The sequence below is a fragment of the Dicentrarchus labrax genome, unplaced genomic scaffold (genome assembly GCF_905237075.1).
Source record: "Dicentrarchus labrax unplaced genomic scaffold, dlabrax2021, whole genome shotgun sequence".
In the NCBI taxonomy this organism is placed as follows: Eukaryota; Metazoa; Chordata; class Actinopteri; family Moronidae; genus Dicentrarchus; species Dicentrarchus labrax.
In genome coordinates, this window is record NW_026136707.1 from 16273979 (window position 1) to 16296049 (window position 22071).

Sequence of the window (22071 nt, forward strand, 5' to 3'; positions counted from 1 at the left end):
CTGGTGGCTGTGTTGTTACACTACAAAGCAGATCTTTAACAAAAGTTACAAAAAAGGGTCAATACAGATTTTGAAGCCTGTAAAATTATTTTAATCAATATTAATATTTGCATGAAGAAATGTCCAACACCAGCAGAATGACTTAGTGAAACATACTGATCCATGACAAAATGGAACAAATCATGTATCAACACTGATAATGAGTAATCATGTCATTTGTATTCATGAATTTTCTTTCCAGCTCAAGGAAAACAGTCATTGTTATGCATCATTTCTTTTTTTTTTCTTGAATCATGATAAAAACATTAAATTGATTACATGTAATAACAAATTAATACATACAAATAATTAATTTCTACATTTATGAACACAATGTACATGTGACAGGAAAAACAACAAAAGGATCAAGACATCACCGGCCACTGTTTGTGTTTTTATTCCAAATAAGTTACAAACAAACCCCTAGTATAGTAGTGTACTTAGTACCAAAACGATATAGGATTTGCTGTGTTCACATAGGCGTGTGAATATATCACAGTGTGTATATTACATGTGCGTATATTACACATACATATACACACACACACACACACACACACACACACACACACACACACACACACACACACACACACACACACACACACACACACACACACACACACTCCTACATGTATGAAAGCACATATATACATACAGTACAACTCACAGCCACATCATGCAGTCACACACACATAGACTCAGGAGTCTAGACTCAATGCTACTGGTTATTTTCACTTTCTCCACTCTGTGCACCAACAGAAATGAAGTGGATGCTCATTTTGCAGAATTGAACAGGAAATCATGACAGAAACACAGCCAGCTGCTTCTGAAATCCCACGCAGGAGAGTGAAAGAAGAGGGTGTCTTTATGATTTCCATGCGTCAGGAAAATGGCTAAAAATGTCTCCAGAATACAGCACACAGCCACGTGTTTGCTTTAAACGTATTGAAAAGTACTGTTTTTTTGTTTGTTTGCGTTTTGGGACTGAGACTGTGAATCAAAGCAGTTGTTGACATCAGAAATAGATTAACTATATACAGCAGAAACAGTGTTATTTCCAAGACATGATTAGTGACAAAGACGCTAAATCTTGATGATCCTACAAAAATACATCGATAGACACCATAGGAAAAGGTGCACCAGTAAGACCTTTGGCCCTGACTTGAATTACACTCTAGCACAGTAAAATACAAGTTCTGCCCTTTTCACACTGCGCATAAAGACCAAGGTCTAGTGCACATTTAAAATTAACTTTGGAACACAGTTTAGCACACAACTCTCACATACAGGTGCTTATGGGATGTAATTGTCATTGTATAATGAAGATTAATGATTTTGAACACAAGATCTGTTTGCTGACTGTGTAGCAGTATGAAAAGGGCATTTCTTGCTCTTGAAAGACAACAATAAGAGGAATCGGCCTGAGACCTGTGTTGTTGTTGTGTAGCATTCAGGTCCTGAAAATGCTGCATACAGAATAGCCTAGAGGTCCATGTGGTCCAAATACAGCTACCCTCAGTTCACTTTCACGTCAGGCACTGCATTCTCAATTATTTTACAAAAGCAATATGATTGCCAACTCCATATAGGTTGAATATCAAAGAAATGTCTCGTTTTGGACAGAATGAAGTGAAAGTGAACTGAGTTTGAAAGCCCTGAAGGTCAAGTCTGTAGGAGATGCTGAGTGTTTGAAAGCTGGAGTTCCCTCAGTGTCGGACTGATGGGGTTATTGTCAAAATACTGAAATGGGAAGCATATGACATTTTCCCCCGTGTTACCTTCAAGCAGTTTCTTTTTGAGTAAGTTCTTTGTTTTTATTACACCTGGGGAATATTATACTTAAGTATGTTGTATTTGAAGATGCATTTGCCTTTAAGAGCAATTCAGAGTGTGTATGACTGTGACAAACACTGGAATACCAAGCTAGAAATTAAGTGTTCGATTTACATTTTTTGACCAAATAACAGAAATATGAGACTACGGTTATAATCACACTCTGTACTGCACTTTAATGATAGACACATACTCCTTTCCCCTATAAACAGCGCATTAATGATATATATTTTTTTTCCATAGTGTATAAACACAGAGAACAGTGTTAGTTAACAGTGCTGAAACCCTATTGATTGGTTATCAGTTAAGTTAAAGTGTACCACAGTCCTCTCAAAGCCACACTTCATATGGTCACTCCAACTCTCTCACACAGAGACAAACTTGAGTCCTGTTGGGGTGTTTGATATTGCAATAGCTATCCTTCAGTCACTCTGTGAAGAGTCCACTTAGTTTCCTCTGGCTGACTGGTAGTTTTACTACAGCAAGCTACATCAAATGTGTATTTGTGATTAATGGTGGGCTGAGATTCTCAGCTGAACCTGTATTTTCCTGAAAAAAAAAAAAAAAGATTTGAACTGCAACAATTGCATAATGGATTCAGTCACCTCTGAAGTCCGGAGAAAAGTTACTTGCATGTACTGAAAATAGCATATAGAAAAATCTATACAAATATATTGAAGGAACAAAATGCCATTGGGTCCTGGTCTGGTCGTATGTTTGAGTTCAAGTACAGTACAGTGATCCTGGTATTATTGTTACATGTGTTTGGTCCCTGGGAAACAAGCTACTGCAACAAATAGCAACAAGACGTTGGATTATTAGTTAAAGAAAGACATAATAGATCTACACTCATAGTTTCACAGTCTCTCTGTCTTTTGAACAAAAAATCTGCTGTTTCCTGAAACCATTGCGTCTCTTTTTTTTGCAGTTTACAAACTTATACTTAAATTCAGATTTCAATATTCATTGGCTGAATTTCCTTAAATCCTAAAAACTTTATTCTTTAGAGACATGAGAACTTCGCCTGACAGCAGAGAGCAGGAACAAAAAAACATTTGTGAAAAGGAAGCTCTTAGGAGACAGTTTGGTTCACTAGGTGACATGATGTGACTGAAACACTGAATGAGGATATTTCCCCCAAGTGTTAATATCAATAATTTCATCATAGACATCCAAATTAAATTAAATTTGAGACTGTGTATGACCTGATACTACAGCAGGTCTTCCTGCAAACCAAACATGATTTGTACTTTGCAGTCAAACAGGACCTGCAGGTACAACCTCTCATATAAACGAAAATATATTGATTAGATTCCCCATTGGTTGCTTTTCTAAAGGAGAACATGTGAGGCTGATCAACGTTTGTCTCACTCATATTAAAATAAAGTCTTTGTCTGCCTCCTCCCCAGAGTCTGATGCCTTCTTGCCCCCTGCCTTGTCCTTATCCAGGTTTGGAGATTGGTCCTTGGTCTTGAAGGAGCCATGATCCTCAGAGTTGGTGCGAAGAGGGCCGGGTCGCTGAACAGAGTCTGACACAGACCCCACCCTCACTGAAAACAAAAGCGAGAGAGAGAGAGAGAGAGAGAGAGAGAGAGAGAGAGAGAGAGAGAGAGAGAGAGAGAGAGAGAGAAAAGATTAACACTTGACAGTAAGTGTTGACAATGCTTAGAGCGAGGGGACGAGAGGAGACAGAAAAGAAAGGGGAGGAAACAAAAGGTGGCGAGGAGTAAAGGGAAACAGAGGAAACAATGAATTATTTATTTGCACATGTAGCTTTTATTAACTATGCTGCTACGGTTGGCTGCCCATCTTCCAATACCAGCCTTACAGTTTTTGGAATAAATAAACTAAAACAGGAAGTTATGTAAAGCACCTCAGTTCTACTTTATCTTTGCATTTTTAGGAAACTCACAGCATTAAGGATACAAAGAGCAGCCCCACAAGGCTGAATGACCAATAACAAGACACATGCAGCCAGCTACCTCTTGTTACCAGCTGTGTGTGTACATATACACAGTAGAGCCTGCTGATGAAAACACCCAGCAAATGTGCAAAGGATGGCATGGTTAAAACCGCAGCAGGAAAGCAAAAGTATAGAAACAATGGGTATTACCAGGGTAAAAATCCTTGCCCAGGGTTTATGTAGGGCCCTGATCTTCTTTGTGGTTTCAGCCCATTCCAGGAGCCCTACATTTCATCCACACTACAAATGATATCCAGTCAGGAAATTGACAAGGATAGGACATGCTGTGAATTTTGAGAATATGCTGATTGTTATCCCTGTGATGAGCTGGTGGTCTGTTAAGAATATCTCCCTACTCTGTGCACAATGCATGTTGGGAGAGAGAGTGACTACTTAAAGGGGATCCTGCTCCACATTCTCTTGTGTATACTGCCACCTTATGGCTCCTGATTTACTATATAATGATGGTAAATTATCCAGGCTAAGTTGATTCGCAAGGGGGTCTTTTTATTTTGCTATGATTATTTGTTAAAGCCCTTTAGATGAAGGAATGAAGGAAAGTTTTACAAAATAATGAAATCTCAAATTATGAGCAACAAAGGTTGTTATCTAGGTTAATGTTTCCCTCTAATGACGCAGAGGTTGTGGGATCGGACTGAGCAGTGCAGAAACTGCCTCTCCAGCTTTTAATTCTCTCTAGAATCATTCAAAATGCATACCAAAAAAAAACAACACAATTTTTAATAATCTTCTATTGAGGATCAACAAAACAAAGAACCAACAAACCAAGTAGCCAGTGGTTTCAAAATGAATTCTCATTTGCCTGAGAGCAAGAATCGTGCTCATGAACGTGAATCAGATGTGAGTACTTCTGACAGGCACCAGAGGGTGTCATTGATAACATACAGGGGGAAAAGGGAAGAGAGGGAGAGACTAGAGCCGAGAGACTAAAAGAGAGAACACACATGAGACAAGAATAATATATAAATATCAGACAGAAGATGGACACTGAGTGAGAGTTGTGACCCAAATCTATCAGCACTCATATCGTACATGTAAACAGACAGCAGGCAGCCTCTACAAGAACAATGCAGATGTATCAGTCATCAAACATCTACCAGCCTGTGTAGGGGAAATCTGCTCTGGCCAAAGGACAGATGTTGGATGAAGGAGAGAAAAAGGCAACTTCAAGTTTCAATGCAGTTGAACATCTGTTTATTTATTAGCATTAACACCATGGCATAAACAGGCTAAGTAGTACTCAAAGATTTTGTGACCCACCATCTTGAGTGGTTTTGTTGGTAGAGCCTCCTGACTGCAGACCGGGCTGACCCTCTTTGTCTTTCTCTGACAGCACCCTCTTCAGCGTGGGAGGAAGAGCTGTAATCTTCGGAGACACACCGCCACTACTGGGGGAATCTGAGCTCTCATCTGTCAGTAAATCACAAACAAATAATATTAACCTAAAGCAAATATTGTCTCATCTCTCATAATATATACTCCACAAACCCAATGCAAACGTAGAATTTCTAACTCTGTAATCTCAAAATAAAGATGTGGCTTAGGAAGATTAAAAAAAGAATCACTACAGATCCAATGCTCCGACTGTACCTATGCTCCTGCTGCTGCTGGGGGTCCTTGGCTTCTGTGGGATGGTGGGTCGGGCAGCCAGAGCAGGCTTTGCTCCCTGTGGCACAGGTGGTTTTGGACTTACTGGTCCCCCAGGGGAACTTGAGGAGGACGTAGCCCTGAGACGAGGGGCCGGTTCTGGCTTGGTCTCAGCACGAGGAGGGGTCTTCTCTGGTGAACTAGGGTCTGATTTATTAATGGAACCACTGGGAGACCTGCTTTCTGAAATGGCGGGCTGGGTCTTGGCAGCTGAATGCAAAAATAAATAAACAAATAAATAAATATTAAAAAGTACCAATTCATAACCAAACTTATCTGTGGAACAGTAGCTGCCTCAGGAAGAACCATGGATATTAGCCAAACTTTAAAACCATTTATAGGTCTCCATAAATCATTAACTTAATTATTCATTAGCTTAAAAGTTAGCTCATTAAAAATTTAAAGTTGCTCTTCTCTCTTTATTTTCCACATGTTTATCTTAACAGATAAAACCGCTTACCTGTTGCATTGCTGTCAGGCCTGTCGGGGCTAGAAGACTGGAGGAGACACAAGGAGAAAACATTCACTCAGTATGAGGGCAGAATGGTAAAATGTATTTGTTTATTATCTTTTAAGGGATTACTGTGTACAAATACAAATTTCAAGCTTTTATTTTAACTGATTGGAGAAGTTTACCTTGTAATAACTGCATGTGTACAGTTAGTTATACACTTTAAAAAATAGTTTTTGCACACCATATTCCTTTTTTACATACTGCATATAGTGTATATATTTTCATTATAGTTTTTATATTTTCTATTATCTTTTTATCTTTATATCAATATATATATATATATATATATATATATATATATCGTTTATATCATTTTATTATTCTTTATTGTATTTTTACACTTCTCTACTTTCTGTACTACATGTGCTGCTGTGTCAAACCTGAATTTCTCCCACGGGGGATCAATAAAGGAACATCTCATCTTAAGTGCTGTGCTGTGATACAAGCAACATTTTAACAGAAGGGGGCGCCTTTGTGATAGAAAATGCAGCTCACACACCCAAGCTTTGTATTAATGACCTGCCTCTTGAATAGTTCTCTCTCTCTCTCTCTCTCTCTCTCTCTCTCTTCATTTTACCTGCATACACAAAGACACACAAGCACACACACACAACTCTGGAAGGCAGCCAGAACAAGCAGATGGCAGGAGAGGCTTTAGTGCCACTGATACAAGGTCAGAAAAAACCCTAATGCTGCAAACACCATAAACCTCTTACTGCACACACACACACACACACACACACACACACACACACACACACACACACACACACACACACACACACACAACACACACACACACACACACACACACACAAACCGTTTGCAGTAACTAGACAGGGACCAATAATACATCTCTTGAACACACACTTACAGGTGCCAACACCAACTCAAACTACTGCACACAAACAGTAGACAAAACATACAATTATTGTCCTTATTTGGTATTTCACTTATTCCATTCCCCTTGACTCACTCTAGGATTTATACATATATATATTATATATATAAAATTAATTAATTACTCTTTCACTTTTTTGTGCTTTTGTGAAAATTCACAAGTAAATGTAGAAATGAGAGGAGGAGGTGGAAGAACTGAGAGCACTCCTAGTTTAAGTTTCATCTTTGTGAATTTGGGCATTAAAAGTAGGTGGAATATTCCCATGACATTTATGTCCTGCTGTGAGTCATGACAGAGAATTTGCATATCAGCCTTCTTTCTTGTCTTCATTCTGTCCATTTGCTGTTCATGCTCCCATCTCTTCCACTCTGCATTTCCCTCCCTCCCCTTTTCACCTTGTCGTCTGGCAGAAAACCAGGGTTGTTTGTGTTTTTTATGTCAACATTCTGACAGGCGCAATTACTAGCCTGAAGATATACTAGCATCTGTGTCTGTGTGTGTGTAGATGTTTCTTATTTTCTGTGTTTTCTCAGCTGGAATCCACAGTAAGTGTGTTGAACAAAACTGTCTTGACAAGTGGAGATTGAACACCGACAGCGCTTTGTCCCCAAAACAAAATCACATGTGTTCTGATTTAAACAAGAATCTCGCTATATCTGACTGCCACACCAGTATCATAAAACCTTCAACCTTATTTATGTAGTTTATCTTTAACAGTCACCTTAAGAAATCAGAAAGTAACTTATAATTAAAGCAATAACTGGCTTAAACGCGGCTCAAATAATGGGGTTTATATCTTCTGTTTTACTAAAACACACTTTTTAGTCTCATATCTACAGATGGAAATCCAAAGTTAATCACTAAACCTTTGAATCTCTTGCAAGGAAAGCAATTACTGAGCTTGAGCTTTTTGGTCAATTGCAGTTTGCAATGTTAAGAATGAACTGGAAAAAAAGCCTTGCAATTTAGGCCCCAACACAAATGTTGCTGGTGCATGACATACTGTATTTAATGTGGGAGTCAGCACAATCATCTTTGAGGTTTGCATCAGGCTCATGATCTTTGCCACATGTTGTCTCCCATCTGTCTCTTACTTTCCCTTGTTTCTTGTAACCCTGGTGCTTACTTTTTAAAATCACACCATCTCACCTTGTGTGCTCTCCTCTCCTGCTTGGCCTTCATCTCTGCCAGGAGGCCGCTGCCCATCATCTGCAACCCCGGGTACCGCCTGCCTCCCTGAGGACTACCTCTGCCGTCCGAACCCTCCCAGGGCTCGTCTATGGAGTCCGGCGTCCTCAGCTCCTCTGAGCGGTCTGAGCTGCTGCTGTAGTCTGCAGGCTGCGAGCGGCTGGAAGTGTCTCTGCATTGAACACCGGAATGATTAGTGAATAAGTGGTTGACCAGTTCATTGGCAGTGACTTAGTGGGTAATCACAAATAATGCTCTTTTTGTTCTTTACCTGGATTTTGTCTCAGGTGCTGGGCTCTTTAATGCCACCTTTGGTGAGGAGGGCTCCTCAGGGATGGTGGGAGCTGGCGTCGAGGCTGCAGATGTACCTAAAGCTGAAGGGGTTGCCTGGTTTTTCTCTGACTTATCCGATTTATCTGATTTGTCCGATTTATCTGATTTGGTAGAACGTTTAATGAGATTAAGGAATCCTCCTTTACTCTTCTTCTTCTCTCCATCCTGAGATTCTGAACTCTTTAGGGAACGTCTGAGAGGAGACAGAAGGACAAAAGACTTATGTATGACTTGCGTATCAAACTTAAGAGATGTAGAGAAGTATAATATATAAATAAAGTATAGTCCTTACTTGGAATCCATCTTGGTAACTTTTGTTGAGAAGAACTCGTCCACACCCTCATCTACCCTTCCCATGAGGCCATTCTGCTCCCCATCCTGAGATGGAGCACTGTTGATTTGCTGAAAGAGGAAGATCAAGAATCTGATACCATGTCTACACCATCTGACAAACAGTAGATCTACTGTTTCTGTGCAAGTTTTTGGTATATAGTCCACTCATGCTTTGTGTCAATCTTTTCAGGTTAATTTGATCTTGCCAGTAAATGAAAGGAAGCCTCTTTGAGGCCTCTAATGTTTTAAACTGAACTTTAAAAGTGCTCTGCCTGCCTACTCACAGGGACTTTGCTGGAATGTGTTTTCTTGTTCCGGCGAGGTCGTAGTTTGGTGAAGTGCTGCAGCTTTTTTTCCTCCTCAGACGGCAGCTCCACCATCGCTCCTGGTGGACGATGCTCCTGTTTTGGCAGAAGGTGAGATGGAGTAGGTGGAGTTCGAGATGAAGTGTCCTCCATGTGGATAGGGACGTCCTCCAGGGCCTTGTCCAGGTCAAACTCCATCTCTGTGGGTAGGACGTTCATTAGGATGTTTGTAATGGTGTACTCTCACCTATCATCAGGTCTAAGTAGCGTCACTATAAGAATTTTTTGAAAGGACAAATACAGAACGATTGAAACCGATCAGGTAAGCTAAATAAAGATAAAGCAGAAGGATAATGTACTGTTTGGTTCTAATAAAGCTCAATGTCATTAAATATAAACTAAAAAAATTTATAATAAACTGCTCACCAAAGGCACGAGACACTGGCCGAAGCATTCTGCTGTGGATACTCTTCCTCTTGGATTTAGGAGTCATCTGAAAGAAGAGCAGATAATCAGATAAAAGGTGGTAATTCAAATATTAAAAATGTCAAAACTGTTATTTATATCATTCAAGACTGTTTGAGCTTTAAGTTTGATAATCCATGTTTATTCTTCAAAAAGAAAAAATCGTGGGAGAACAAATGAACAAACAATATTGTCAAAAATAATACAATCACAAACTGTGGCTGTTGGATTCTGGTTTCCTATTTGGGATTCTGTCCACAGTTTACTTGTAACTACACTTTATTTCATTGTGTGCCAGTTTGCAATAAGACCAAATATGAACCTATTTAATCAAAACACTATAAATATAAATAATTATTAGAATTATTGTATTGATTTTCCCTATAACACACACATTTCCATAAGCTAGAATAACACAGACAACTTGATCTACATACAGACATATAGACACAAGGCACACTGGTTTATTAAATAGTTTTTTCATGATGTATCCTAAAATGTAAAGTGAGACAATTAGGACAGCTGTTGGGTTATTAAGCAAGATACAATCAATTCCACTGTCTCCATACAATGGTAGACAGTAAACACAGTAACACATGTTGCATATTATATTGTGTAAGCTGGGTGATAACAGACGTTAAGTGGATAGGGGCAGTGCAATGTGCCTAAAAGCACAAAAATATACATTTTTAATTATCAGCATTCAACTGTTTTAAATATAATTCTGAGAGTGAGTGAGGAGATGGTAGATAAGTGTGTCCTACTATAGTCATACTGTAGTTTTTCTACACTCTTTACAATCTTTAAAATTAATCATAGGGATCAAGACTCTTTAGACAAAGATACAACACAGAACTGTATAGCAGGCAGGCACAGTGAGGAGGAGAGAAAGCAAGACGAAAAGAAAGTGGAGTGAAAGGAGAGCACAGAGAGAGAGAGAGAGTCCAGAATTACTTACAGTGGTGCAGCACAAAGTCTCCGTGGAGCAAAGGTGGAGAGAGAAGGAAGAACAGAGGAAAAGAAGATTGAAGAGGAAGAAAGACAACACACAGTAAAGCCTAGTGAAGACACAAATAAAAGAGATAGCTGGGACAGTTTGTGTAAAACAGGAGAAAGTAGAGAAGAGAAAGAGAGACGGAGAGGGCACGAGAGAGATGGACAGTCTTTTCTAGTGGAAAATAAAACCCTACACTTCACTCCTACATATATGAAATGACAAATAATCCCATTTTGTCATTCTTCTATCACTGAATTCATAAAGTCTGACACAATTACTCAAGACAGTTGTGTAATACCAAAATCAATCCTCAATTGTCTTTGGTTGTCAATGTCCATTTTCCCCAGTAGCAGCTAATATTAAAAGAGGTGTAAATGCTTGTATTTATGTAATACAAATAAATATATTTATCTTCGGTGGCAAGACTGAATGAACAGGTTATTAATTATTATTACTGTAAATCCAGTAACATACTAGTAGAAGCACTCATCAAACCCACTCCTGGTTACTGCTTTGTTAAGACAACTTGAGCTGATTCTTCACACAAAAAAATCACCGACAGTTATGTACATTGTACATAGTCGTGCACACACACACACACACACACACACACACACACACACACATAATCCGTTACCCATCAAAACCTACCATGCATGTCTCTAGATCCTCCAGCCGTTCAGCCTCCAGTATCTCAGTTGATGCCCGTTTAGGAATCTTCTCCTCTGGGACGTCCAGATCCACCGACTCCTGCCGCACCAAGGGGCGACCTCGCCTCACCAGGTGGTCTGCCTGGGAGGATGGAAGAGAAGAAGAAAGAAGAAACAGAGGGGGTTGTGGGAAGAAGATACGGGGCCAAGGAGGAGAAAGAGAAGATGTCGATAGGCGAGCGGGAAGAAAGGTCAACAGAGAGATAAGGAGTGATAAGATTGGTTGAGAAGAAGGGAGGAATTGTGAGAATTGTGGTAGAAAGAAGAAAGGGACGGATAAAAATACAATAAGGGGTTTTAGAGAGATTTACACAAATAAAAATTATGCTTACGCTACCAAAACGCTAAACTGCAATTTAGAGGGCTAAAAAGTCATTGTAAATAAATCAAGAGCTCTGTTGACTTTAGTCTTACCAGAGTGAGTTGGGAAGTGGAAAGAGCCTCCAAAATCTCATCAACAATGCGATCGGACAGGAAGGACGCTAGACTCAGCTTCACCTCACTGATACACACCAGAGAGTGACGGTCAGCAAGACGTACACAACAAACCCCAAAACAGCCACAGAAAGATCTCAGTGATACATGTGTAGTTAAATGTGTTCAACCCACAAACACACACCTGATCTTGTTGATGATATCCACCCCAGACTGCTCTAGGAGGGTTTTGGTGACAAAGCTTTTAGGTACGACCATCTTGGCTGAGCTGGCTTTCATTAGCTCTGGACGAAGATTACACCTCATCATCACATGAGGGCACAGAGACTCTGCTGCATCCACCATCGACTCCAACAGAGTCTGGAAAGAGTGAAATAAGAGATACATGGACATGAACTTGTGTGTATAATGAGAGAGCGCAGAGATTGATAATAATATACAATCTAATATATTTAATTATTAATTGTATAAAGTCCAGCCTTGTGTGAAGCACTTTATAACTCAGATTTTGAGTGATTTATATTATTATAATAAATCAAATGAAGATTCTATTCCTTTGATTTTCTGGTAACTTTTACAGCTTGTAGGTGGGGCCTATTTTCTAGTTTTCCTTCTAACTATCACAAACAGACAAATGGTGCACTGTACTGTATGTGATGATATGATGTGTATATGATGTACTTTGACTCTTTGGTAGTGTATTTAAGGTAAAAAATAAAAGACAATATAAGTTTCGGTGGCTACAATTTCTAGTTTAATTAACAATCCTTCTGTCATCTTTGCAGTAAAAGTAATGAACCTACCTGTAGCTGCTGGTCCATGACAGTTGTCACTTCTCCAGCCATAGACTCCAGTTTCTCCTGAATGGGCCCCACTGAAGAGCTGTTCACCTCCTCTCTGGCAGCGGATCCTAGGTGGTAGAGGTTGGGGAGCAGCTGGAGGAGACATAGAATGGATGCATGGATCAAATAAAGGATGTAGGAAACTACTAGAAAACTGACCTCCAAATGAGCTTCTAGATAAAACCTTTTAATTTCCTCGCACCACAAAGGCCCGTTTGTCTCTCCTCACCGTTTTAGAGTTCCTGGCATCTTTGATGAGGTTCTCTGCTGATCTGACATCATCCAAGATGAGGTCTGTCTCCGAGTTCCTCAAAGAGTTCAGGTGGTCTTGCACCTTCACACAGATCCTGTCAATCATCTGGGGAAAAAAAACAAGTCATGAACATATAGAAAGATGTTTGGTACAGTCCTACCTACTTTATAAATGATTACAGATTAAGTTTGGTCGAAAATTTAGTTTATAATACATATAAATTCGGTAATCGTTATATTTGCAAATGTTTGTTTACACACCTGTTGTGTGGTTGTGGTTACAATACCCTGCTGCAGCCGATAGGCCTGTTCCTGTAGGTATTTTCTGGTTTCATGGTTCCTGTACAGGTAATTCTCAATCTGGGGAGACGAGCACAAAGCCACCATCATGATAATAAACCAAAGTGATAATGATGTAAATCTGTTCGAAGTTGTTGCATATAACACGTTTTCGACACAATAATCCTGTAACACTATTATAAGACATCTGGAGGCTGGAGCAACCAGTGATAACTCTTTATATACCTTCAGCAAGGCATCCTCTGTTTTCTCAGGGCTGGCCTTCAGAGCCTGGGAGGCATCGATGATGGGGATGGGCATGAAACGAATGGTGAAGTTCCTAATGGAGACAGCCAGAGGACATTATTCCACAGTTAATTCACATTATAGAGGAAAGAAAAGAGTGAGACGTCTATAGAAGACATATTCCAATAAACATGAAGGAAAGTGATGCATTTAAACACACACATATAGTTTACGGTGTTATGATACACAGTTGAGGGTTTGTAATTTTATTCACTGTAGTACAATAGTAAACATAGTGAAATGCATCCACTTATTTTAATTCATTCAAGTCAATATCTGCATATGTCATCATACAATTATGCTTATTGAACTGTAACATATACATAATTAGATGTCATGGTTCAATATTCATAATAGTTCATATATGCTAATATCAGTAACACTGTAACCCCACTGGCAAAAAAAACTGTGTGTGCTGCTCTCACATTGGTCTATTACTGAGCAATAAACCGGCACCATTAAAGAGGTTACTGATCTCGAGATAGAGGTCAGCACACAGTAATAATATGCATATAATGATGGGGGAGAGGAAGGAATGAACGATGAAAGAAAAATAGAAAAAGAAATGAAGATACAGTAGATTGGAAAGCAGAAGGCACGGAGGGATGAAAATGAGGGCGTTTGGAGGCAACACAAAGGCAAGAGTATGAGTCAGATGTTGATGGTTGTCAACCTCAAAGGTAAACCGGTTAATCTCTGCTCAGATATGTATGCTTCACACACACACACACACACACACACACACACTTGACTTCTGTATGAACCCAGCTTCTCTCTTCCCTCATCTCTTCAATTCAAAGATCTGTGGTCAACCTGGCCGAGTTCCTATGAACAGGAATTCTTTTCATTTTACAACTACAACTAAAATGCTGTTTCAATATTGAAACAGAATGAGAAAAAAATACAGCTCAGAAACTGATTTTTTTAAATTGCTGCAACTGACAATAATTTTAATTACTGATTAATTTGCTGATTTCTCAAATAGTAAACATCTCTTCAAATTACCATTAACAGTCTAAAAACCCAAATATATTCTGTTTACTGTCACATAAGATTAACACATAAGATCTGCTAATCAATTAATTGACTAATCACCAGCTCTATTTGGCCATATACGGGATCGACTACACAGTTTGACGCTGCCACATATATCTACAATGCATTTATAATATTTGATCTTAATAACACTATCAAACTTTGAGAGGTGTGTAATGGCATTAAAAGCATTCATAGTGTAACTTTTAATGCTGGTGAAAATCTGTGTATTTTGTGAAATATTGACCTATAAGGAATGTAACGTAACACACACACACACACACACACACACACACACACACACACACACACACACACAAAATTGTTATTTCAATAATGCAATACAGAGACTCAGAGGGGAAATGGGTAGATGTGCTTCTGAGAGAATATGATAAACGGAGAGAAGATGAGAGAGAGGTGCATGTACAGATGTGTCCCAGAAGCAAATATATGGAGATGCACATGTCGTTTCACCCACACACACACACACACCCACACACACACACACACACACACACACACACATACAGATTCACAGACAGAAGAGATGGTAGAGGAAAATCTGATTTATTCAGTCTCGACTTTTTGTCCTTTTTGTCTCTCTTAATCTGTTCTGCTCTCTCCTACTTTCCCTTCCTCAGCATTTTTTCTTCCGCAATTGTTCCTTTGTTGTTTGTCACATTCTGGTTTCCTTCCTCGCATCCTCTCTCCTTCTCTTCCTGCCTACACACACCTCAAGGTTTCCTCCCGCTCAGCACAAATGACATTTATGCTGCAACAGCTAACCATGCATCCATCCCTTCAGAAGTGTTTGTGCAGAACACAAATGTACGTATACAGATAGAATAGAGTCATCATCAGCACACACTGACAGACAGAGCTGCTTACTTTTCCAGAGCAGCTGCGACATCCTGAAGACCCTGAGGGCTGGTGTTGTTCTTATCCCAGATCACAGTCCTGCACAGAGAAATGTGACACAAATGTTTTAAGTAGATATAAGCATTTATTAATGTATTTATCAATAAAATTCCTTATATCAGTACCTACAAGTGTATACTGTAAACAGATAATGAATAACAATAAAGTAAAATGCAGTGGTAGTAACAAAGTATGTCTTCATAGGGTAACTTATATTTTTTAATATATTTTTTTAATTTTATAATAAAATCTAAGTATATCTGCTTACAATTAAATTTTAATGTGTTATAAACAATTTATTAAAAGTAGTAAATGTAAATCATACACACTGTTCCTATTTTTTTGTCTGATTGAAAGTATTTCTTCACCTTATGTGAAGCGCTTTGAATTTCCTCTGTGTCTAAAAGGTGCTATACAAATAAAGTTGCCCAGGGCTGCAGAGGAGCCAATAGAATGTCAACTAGTGATGAAATGTGATTAATTAATTTATTATTGTTATTTATTAATAAAAATCATGTGAAATTGCCATTGATCCTCAAACATATATTCACCTGAGTTTGGAGTTGATCTGTAGCGCCTTGGCCAGCATCTTGGCTCCCATGTCCCCCATGGCGTTCCCGCTGATGTCTAACCTGGTGAGCGAGGAGTTGCTGCCGAGGGCGTTCAGCACGATGGTCAAATCACTCTTTAGTCTGGAGTCTGCTAGAGACAGGGAGGTAAGGGGCTGGGGAGGGCAGGGTTGAGGGAGAAGTGTGCATTTGGGAGGGGGAGGAGAAAAGGTGTGAAAAAGAGGGTTTATATTATGAGAACAATATCTGGAGTGTTTGTGGCAGTGTTACAGTGAAGCAGGGCAAGCATCGGTTTATCTGCCACCTGCAGGCTCTCCAATAAAGTCATAATTGATGAGCTGCCCTCCACTTCTGTGTTTATTCAACTTTGGCATCCCCAGTAAGCATTTTAAAGGAGCTTTCTTGGTCCGTGTTGTATATCACTGCCAACTTTAACAAAAGCTATTATAATTTATGTCACTAGGAGCATTAATATTCTTTTAGGCAGTGCCAGCTTGTTTTCCCATCCAAGTGTCCTTGAATTTATTCACTGTCCATGGATGCTTAATTTTCCTGTATCTTCTATTTATGTGGCTTAATTCTTCCTCTGCTTGTCATATAAATGTAGAGGTTTTTCTACAAATATTTTTCATAAGACATGTATTTGGAAAAAATGTCTTAAGATTTAATGATTTCTAATACCACATTTGGATACCTAATGTATTTCTCATAATAATAAATATAAAATTATAAAAATATAATGTTTTTGAGTTAAATCTATCTATATCTTAGCATAAATTTCTGCCCCTTAAAGTCTCGCCACCCCATGAATGTTTCTCTAGATTCGCCCCTGCTCTATGTTCCTGCTGGGCAAGGGCAATTCCCAATTAAACATTTATCAGAGGACCAGGTGTACTTGCAAGAGATCTATAAAATGTCCGAGATATTATCTTTAAAAACTCCACAGGGCCAAATGAAAAATTCAGCACTAGATCAAGTGGATTTCTTTGTGATGTGAGTGTGATGCCAGAGTTTACAAATGTCCAACAGCGCCCGTCTGTTCACCACAGTTGAGCTGCTCTATGATGCATGCCATTTACACAGCTGGAGACTCCTGGGAACAGTCTTCACTAAACACGCTGAGGCTAAAAGTAGCTCCTAACTGGCTGAGTTTTGAGAAATTCCTTAAAATGTGGGCTATGACAATTCTAATTTTAGGGCTCTTTAGTTTTTGATCAAAGAATAATTAATTTAAAAAATGTTGTGCCTAAAGCAGCTCCTACGTCTGACAGAGGAAATCCAGAGGACTCCTGCCACATCTCAATTTACCAACAAATTGAGAAAATAATGTGGATTTGCAACTACCTGAGAAAGTAACAAAATCCAGTGTGAAGATCACACTTCATATTTTGTACACGTGTCAGCTGGAAGTCACAAGAAAATGAATGGCTTCCTGTGTAGCATCTCCAACAGCACTAAATCTAAATATGAGCAGGAGACTCTCGCCTCCACATGGATTAACACAGTGGATGTCAGGCTCTGACAGTACACAGATAGTACAGAAGCATGCAGCAGTGCAAGAAACACTTAAAGTAAGGCCTGTTATCTGAGTGGTTTTTATAGCTCGACACCAAAGAAATCAAGAGATTAAAGCCAGAGTTCATGAGTTTGTGTGCTTTAGCATAAGCAAGTAGGCAACAGAGTGATGAATGATGTGTGAGTTATGACATTAACTAGTATTTCCCTCTCTAATGAGGCTTTTTTTACTTTGAAGGAGAGTGATGAGTGTGTGGAGGAATAGCATCAACACGGTTATAAAGGCAGAAAATTACTTTTTTATGTGTTGTCTGAGGATGAAGAGAAATTTATTTACTGCCTGCATGTGCTCCTGTGAGGCACAGAGCAGACATTAAACATGCAAATTTAAATAGGTAGTAGTTTATGGACCAGTAGCCACAGTAGCTAATTCTTTCTCCAGTGATGTAAAGTAGAAACAGCTAAATGAGAATAAAAAGAAAAACCTGGGCCAAAATTGTCCTGCTAACACATGAATCCAGTGCACCAATAGAAGAAGTTACAATGGTAGTCCTATCCCTCCCTATGACTGAAGCAAATGACTTTGAGCAGCTACAGCAGCTCGGATTCTCAGCCCTTATTAATCACAAAAATTAGGAAATCATTGCTCTGGGTATGCATACACGTCTTGTTTAATAAAACCGAGAAAATGAGAAATTGTAATCCAAGACACGCAAATAAAAGTGACCTTATAGCAGAGACAAATTAATCTATTTAATGGATGTTCATAAATGATGAATTGTGTTTAATATTCTGATGAAACTCATTTATCCCGCGGTGTGTGTTCAGAAATATAACATCCTGTAGAGGGGAAGAGGCTGCTCTTAGACATCGTTTTCTCTTTCACAGAATCTCCTCCTCTCTCTGCTGTCTGGTGCTTCATTTTTATTGATGTGAAAGTGATATCGACATTCTCATTTAAGTTTCATAGAAGATTTTGCTAAACTATTCCTTTAACGAGGCAGACGTACACCTTCTCACCAATGAACCGCAGAATACAGTTTGTGTATCTGTTTATATTCTGGCAGCCGTAAGATGTCCCAGGTCTAACTGTCTGGACTCAGGCCAGGACACAGAAACACAACAGGGTAAATGTGCTGCCTGGAGCTGTGTCCACACACCTGCTGCTGATTAAAATGTGAAACTTATTATCTCATGTGATGCGTGTGAGCTCTGATTGTAAGGTACTGTGTGTGTGTGTGTGTGTGTGTGTGTGTGTGTGTGTGTGTGTGTGTTTACAGTATGTGCATGTCATCAAGTCTTGCTGCATGTGTGTAAACCAGTATCCAACAAAAAAGTCCAGACTTCCCTGGCCCAAACAAATCTGTGCACCACAGCTTCTAATATCAGCAAGCCCCTGTCTGAGAATAGCTATCCTTGTATGCCACAAAAACCTTTATTTTCTAGCCACCTTCCCTTCCTAACTCCCTTCCTATCCACCCCAACTGAACATCCTTTGACCTACCACCTTTAACCTCTTCCTGTCACTTTTTCAGTAACCATCAATTCAGTTTCTCACGCTTTTTTCTTATCTCTTTGTATCCCACCTGCAAAGCCAGATAACCAGCTCATACACATAGGCTATCATCTCATGCACATAATGACACACACAGACTGAAAGCACCCAAAGACCAATCCAGCACAGAGCAGCTCAATAGGACCATCAATCTAGCACATCCGCCACAGTGGGAGACAAAAAAGGGCAGGCACTGGGGCAAAATTTGTTACGGCTCCCATGATGGAGAGAGAGATAAAATGAGTGAGATTGATTGAGGGACAAGAAGGAGGGGAGATAGTGAGAAGCTGGAGAAAATTTATTTCACTGCAGGTTTTCAGAGCAATTGAAGAAAATGATAGCTTACCCAGCATCTTTTAATAATAAATAATTCCCTCTTTAGACATTGCAGAGGGAGGTAAAATCCAATGGATGGAGGGAATCTAGATGCTAAGCTATTTCCTTACTGCATAATGTTTGAATTCTCAGTAGAGAAGAGACAGTAATACGTCAGGTAATAAAAAGTTACGGTACGTCAGTATAAATACTCGGGCCATAATCCAATGACTTGTTTCCATGATGTGTTATATGTTGGTGGTTTCCCTTTGTGGTGGAATAATTCACCCATAACTCCTACTACTATTTCTAAACTAATTAAATAATATCCAGATATTAGATTGAACAAAAAGTGTTGATCCAACTTGACCCTGAGTGAAACAGCATGAATGTTTGAGAACGGCTCTCATAAACCTGCTGCTGAATCTGACACTTTATTGATTACTGTAGGGAAATTATATTCACACCACCCTCGAAAGGAGGGGTCAGAGTTCAGTTGTAGAGCAGCTGGTGCAGATTCAGTGATTTGCCGTCCCTCACAAAAGCCAGACAGACAAGGAAATTAAAAACTCACCGACTCCTCTTCCTGAATCATATGGACCAGGCTGTCCAACACAGGAGCAAGGTTTCTAAGTCAGGTACAGGAAAAAAAGAATATACAGAAAATATACATCAGGAACATGTTTCTGTGCAATTCCATCTTGAATACAACACTATCTCTGTGGTCATCTCAACTCCCTCGTTATGTAGCAAGTGGCAAGAGTCTCCTATACTGTATTCTTACTTGGACTTGATGTTGTTGAAGTTCTTGCCCAGAGAGAGGTGTCTGATGGATCGGTTCTTGGCTAACCACACCAGCAGAGTGGACAGGTCTGAGTCTAGGCCTGCAGGTAGAAAAACAGGTGAGAAATAATAATAATTGTTGACTGATCTTATAGTTGCATGCTGAGGAGAACTAGGGTTGAAAAGTTCAGTAAATACATTTTACAATATACATGGAAGCAGCCATCTCACCATTGTCAGAGATGTCTAGGCTGGAGATGTTTGGGATCTCTGCAATACAACCTTCAAGGATCTGAGAACCTCCTGACCGCAACTGGAAAGACAGGAGGGCACATTTTAAACACACAACTACACACAACTACACACACACACACACACACACACACACAGTGCATGTGATACAATCTAGAGTACAGTCTGTTCATCTAATAACAGGACAGGTTACTAGAGCTTGTTGCACTGAATATGTGACTCTTTAATTGCCTGCTGCACTACTACTGGAAAAATACAGCTTTCGGAAAGGCCTGCACTAAAAAAGATGAACATAAAAGTCACAGTGCTTGCACAAAGGCTTGCACTGTGCAAATGTTTGTACAATTCAATAAGAGAGTCAAGGACTGTGCATAGTTTAAACCTGTGTGCATAACAAAGCAAGTGGTTTAATATCAACATCTGTATATAGTTCTTGTGAAACATGCATTTAAGCACAGCACGTTTCTAAGACAACAGACAACTAATAATGGAAACATGCAGGACAGACTTATCAAGAGGAATGACAAACATAGTAATGGAAAATGACACCTAACTTAAAATAACCATAGAGATCATTCACAGCAATTGCAGCGGGATGCAGTTAAATCTTTTCATGTGATATGTTAATAGAAAAAAACAGACCACGAGAAGAACAGGATCAGAAGAAAATTATAATATCTGCCAAAACAGACATGCAAATAAAAACGAGGAAGAATGAGATGTTAATTATTAAGAGTGAGCACACTGGTACTTACACAATGGCCAAGCTTACAGAGGCATTAGGGGGAGAGAACAGCATGTCAAAGCCATGCCAACAATTACCAGCAACAAAACACACAGATGCTTAATGATCATACTTCTATTCAAACACACACCCCCCCCAATGACACACATTTGCACAAACACTCTCGACAAGAGTCATACAGGCAGTCCTTATTTTGCATGCCGTCAGCCCACTCAGAGTTTTGGGCTGCTTCCACCAAACGGTTCATTAAGACTTCAAAAAAGGCCGCAACACATCATTTTCCCCCTGCAGCTTCAGTTTGGGAAGATTTCTATGGGAATCTGGAATTGGATTTCCTGTGTAATTTGTATTCATGGGTTATCTTTAGCAATCCCATTGAATCTGCAGCAAGCTGTCTTTTTCTATTTGAGCAGAGGAAGAGATGAAGGCGAGGAGCTGGTGTGTGTGTGTGTGTGTGTGTGTGTGTGTGTGTGTGTGTGTGTGTGTGTGTGTGTGTGTGTGTGTGTGTGTGTGTGTGTGTGAGAGAGAGTTGTGCTGAAACAATTAGAGATGGAAACTAAACCCGACCTCACCCCCACCCCTGAACATCTCTCCCTTTTTACACCCCCACCAGCTGCTTGCCAAGTATTCCATTATACAGCCTCTTAACAGTGTCACTGGCCTGTCAAATGGTTTTGGAGTGGATCCTAAAAAGCTGATTGCATTCAAACAGTATTACCTCCAAACTATTAAAAACCACACTCACCAAACTTTATCTGGAAAAAGGCACTTACATAAATGCTACCAATACTTGAAGCAGGGAGAATAAATGGATAAATATCAATAAACATCAAACCAACCAACGACGATCATGTTCCGTCAGTCTTACCTCACAGCAGCTGAGGTCTAGAGACACGTCCTTCAGATTGAGGTTACTGGCCAGGCCAAGCAGGAGAGCTCTAAAACAATATTATTATATATTACATATATTATATTGTCTCTATTTGTGAGCATAAAGTATATGTTTTGTCAATATCCA

General features: G+C 39.5%; 1 protein-coding gene across 3 annotated transcripts in view; it reads right to left on the reverse strand.

The window, feature by feature from the left end:
• Positions 1–68: 68 nt before the first annotated feature.
• The window catches only part of LOC127367748 (F-actin-uncapping protein LRRC16A-like), a 69414-nt gene continuing 47411 nt past the window's right edge, over positions 69–22071 (reverse strand). For 2 of the 3 annotated variants that reach the window (XM_051407846.1, XM_051407848.1), the window contains 23 exons: positions 21922–21991; positions 20288–20369; positions 20058–20157; positions 19848–19902; positions 15871–16043; positions 15290–15358; positions 13307–13400; positions 13043–13141; positions 12759–12887; positions 12491–12622; positions 11872–12047; positions 11667–11754; positions 11194–11334; positions 10504–10521; positions 9507–9573; positions 9060–9280; positions 8735–8844; positions 8381–8635; positions 8071–8281; positions 5967–6003; positions 5450–5716; positions 5120–5269; positions 69–3425 (listed from right to left, as the gene is read on the reverse strand). In XM_051407846.1, coding sequence (XP_051263806.1) covers positions 3247–3425; positions 5120–5269; positions 5450–5716; positions 5967–6003; positions 8071–8281; positions 8381–8635; positions 8735–8844; positions 9060–9280; positions 9507–9573; positions 10504–10521; positions 11194–11334; positions 11667–11754; positions 11872–12047; positions 12491–12622; positions 12759–12887; positions 13043–13141; positions 13307–13400; positions 15290–15358; positions 15871–16043; positions 19848–19902; positions 20058–20157; positions 20288–20369; positions 21922–21991 — 2923 coding nt within the window. In that variant the 3' untranslated portion in view covers positions 69–3246. The remainder of the gene's footprint in view (positions 3426–5119; positions 5270–5449; positions 5717–5966; positions 6004–8070; positions 8282–8380; positions 8636–8734; positions 8845–9059; positions 9281–9506; positions 9574–10503; positions 10522–11193; positions 11335–11666; positions 11755–11871; positions 12048–12490; positions 12623–12758; positions 12888–13042; positions 13142–13306; positions 13401–15289; positions 15359–15870; positions 16044–19847; positions 19903–20057; positions 20158–20287; positions 20370–21921; positions 21992–22071) is intronic. The other variant, XM_051407847.1, reaches the window with a different exon arrangement.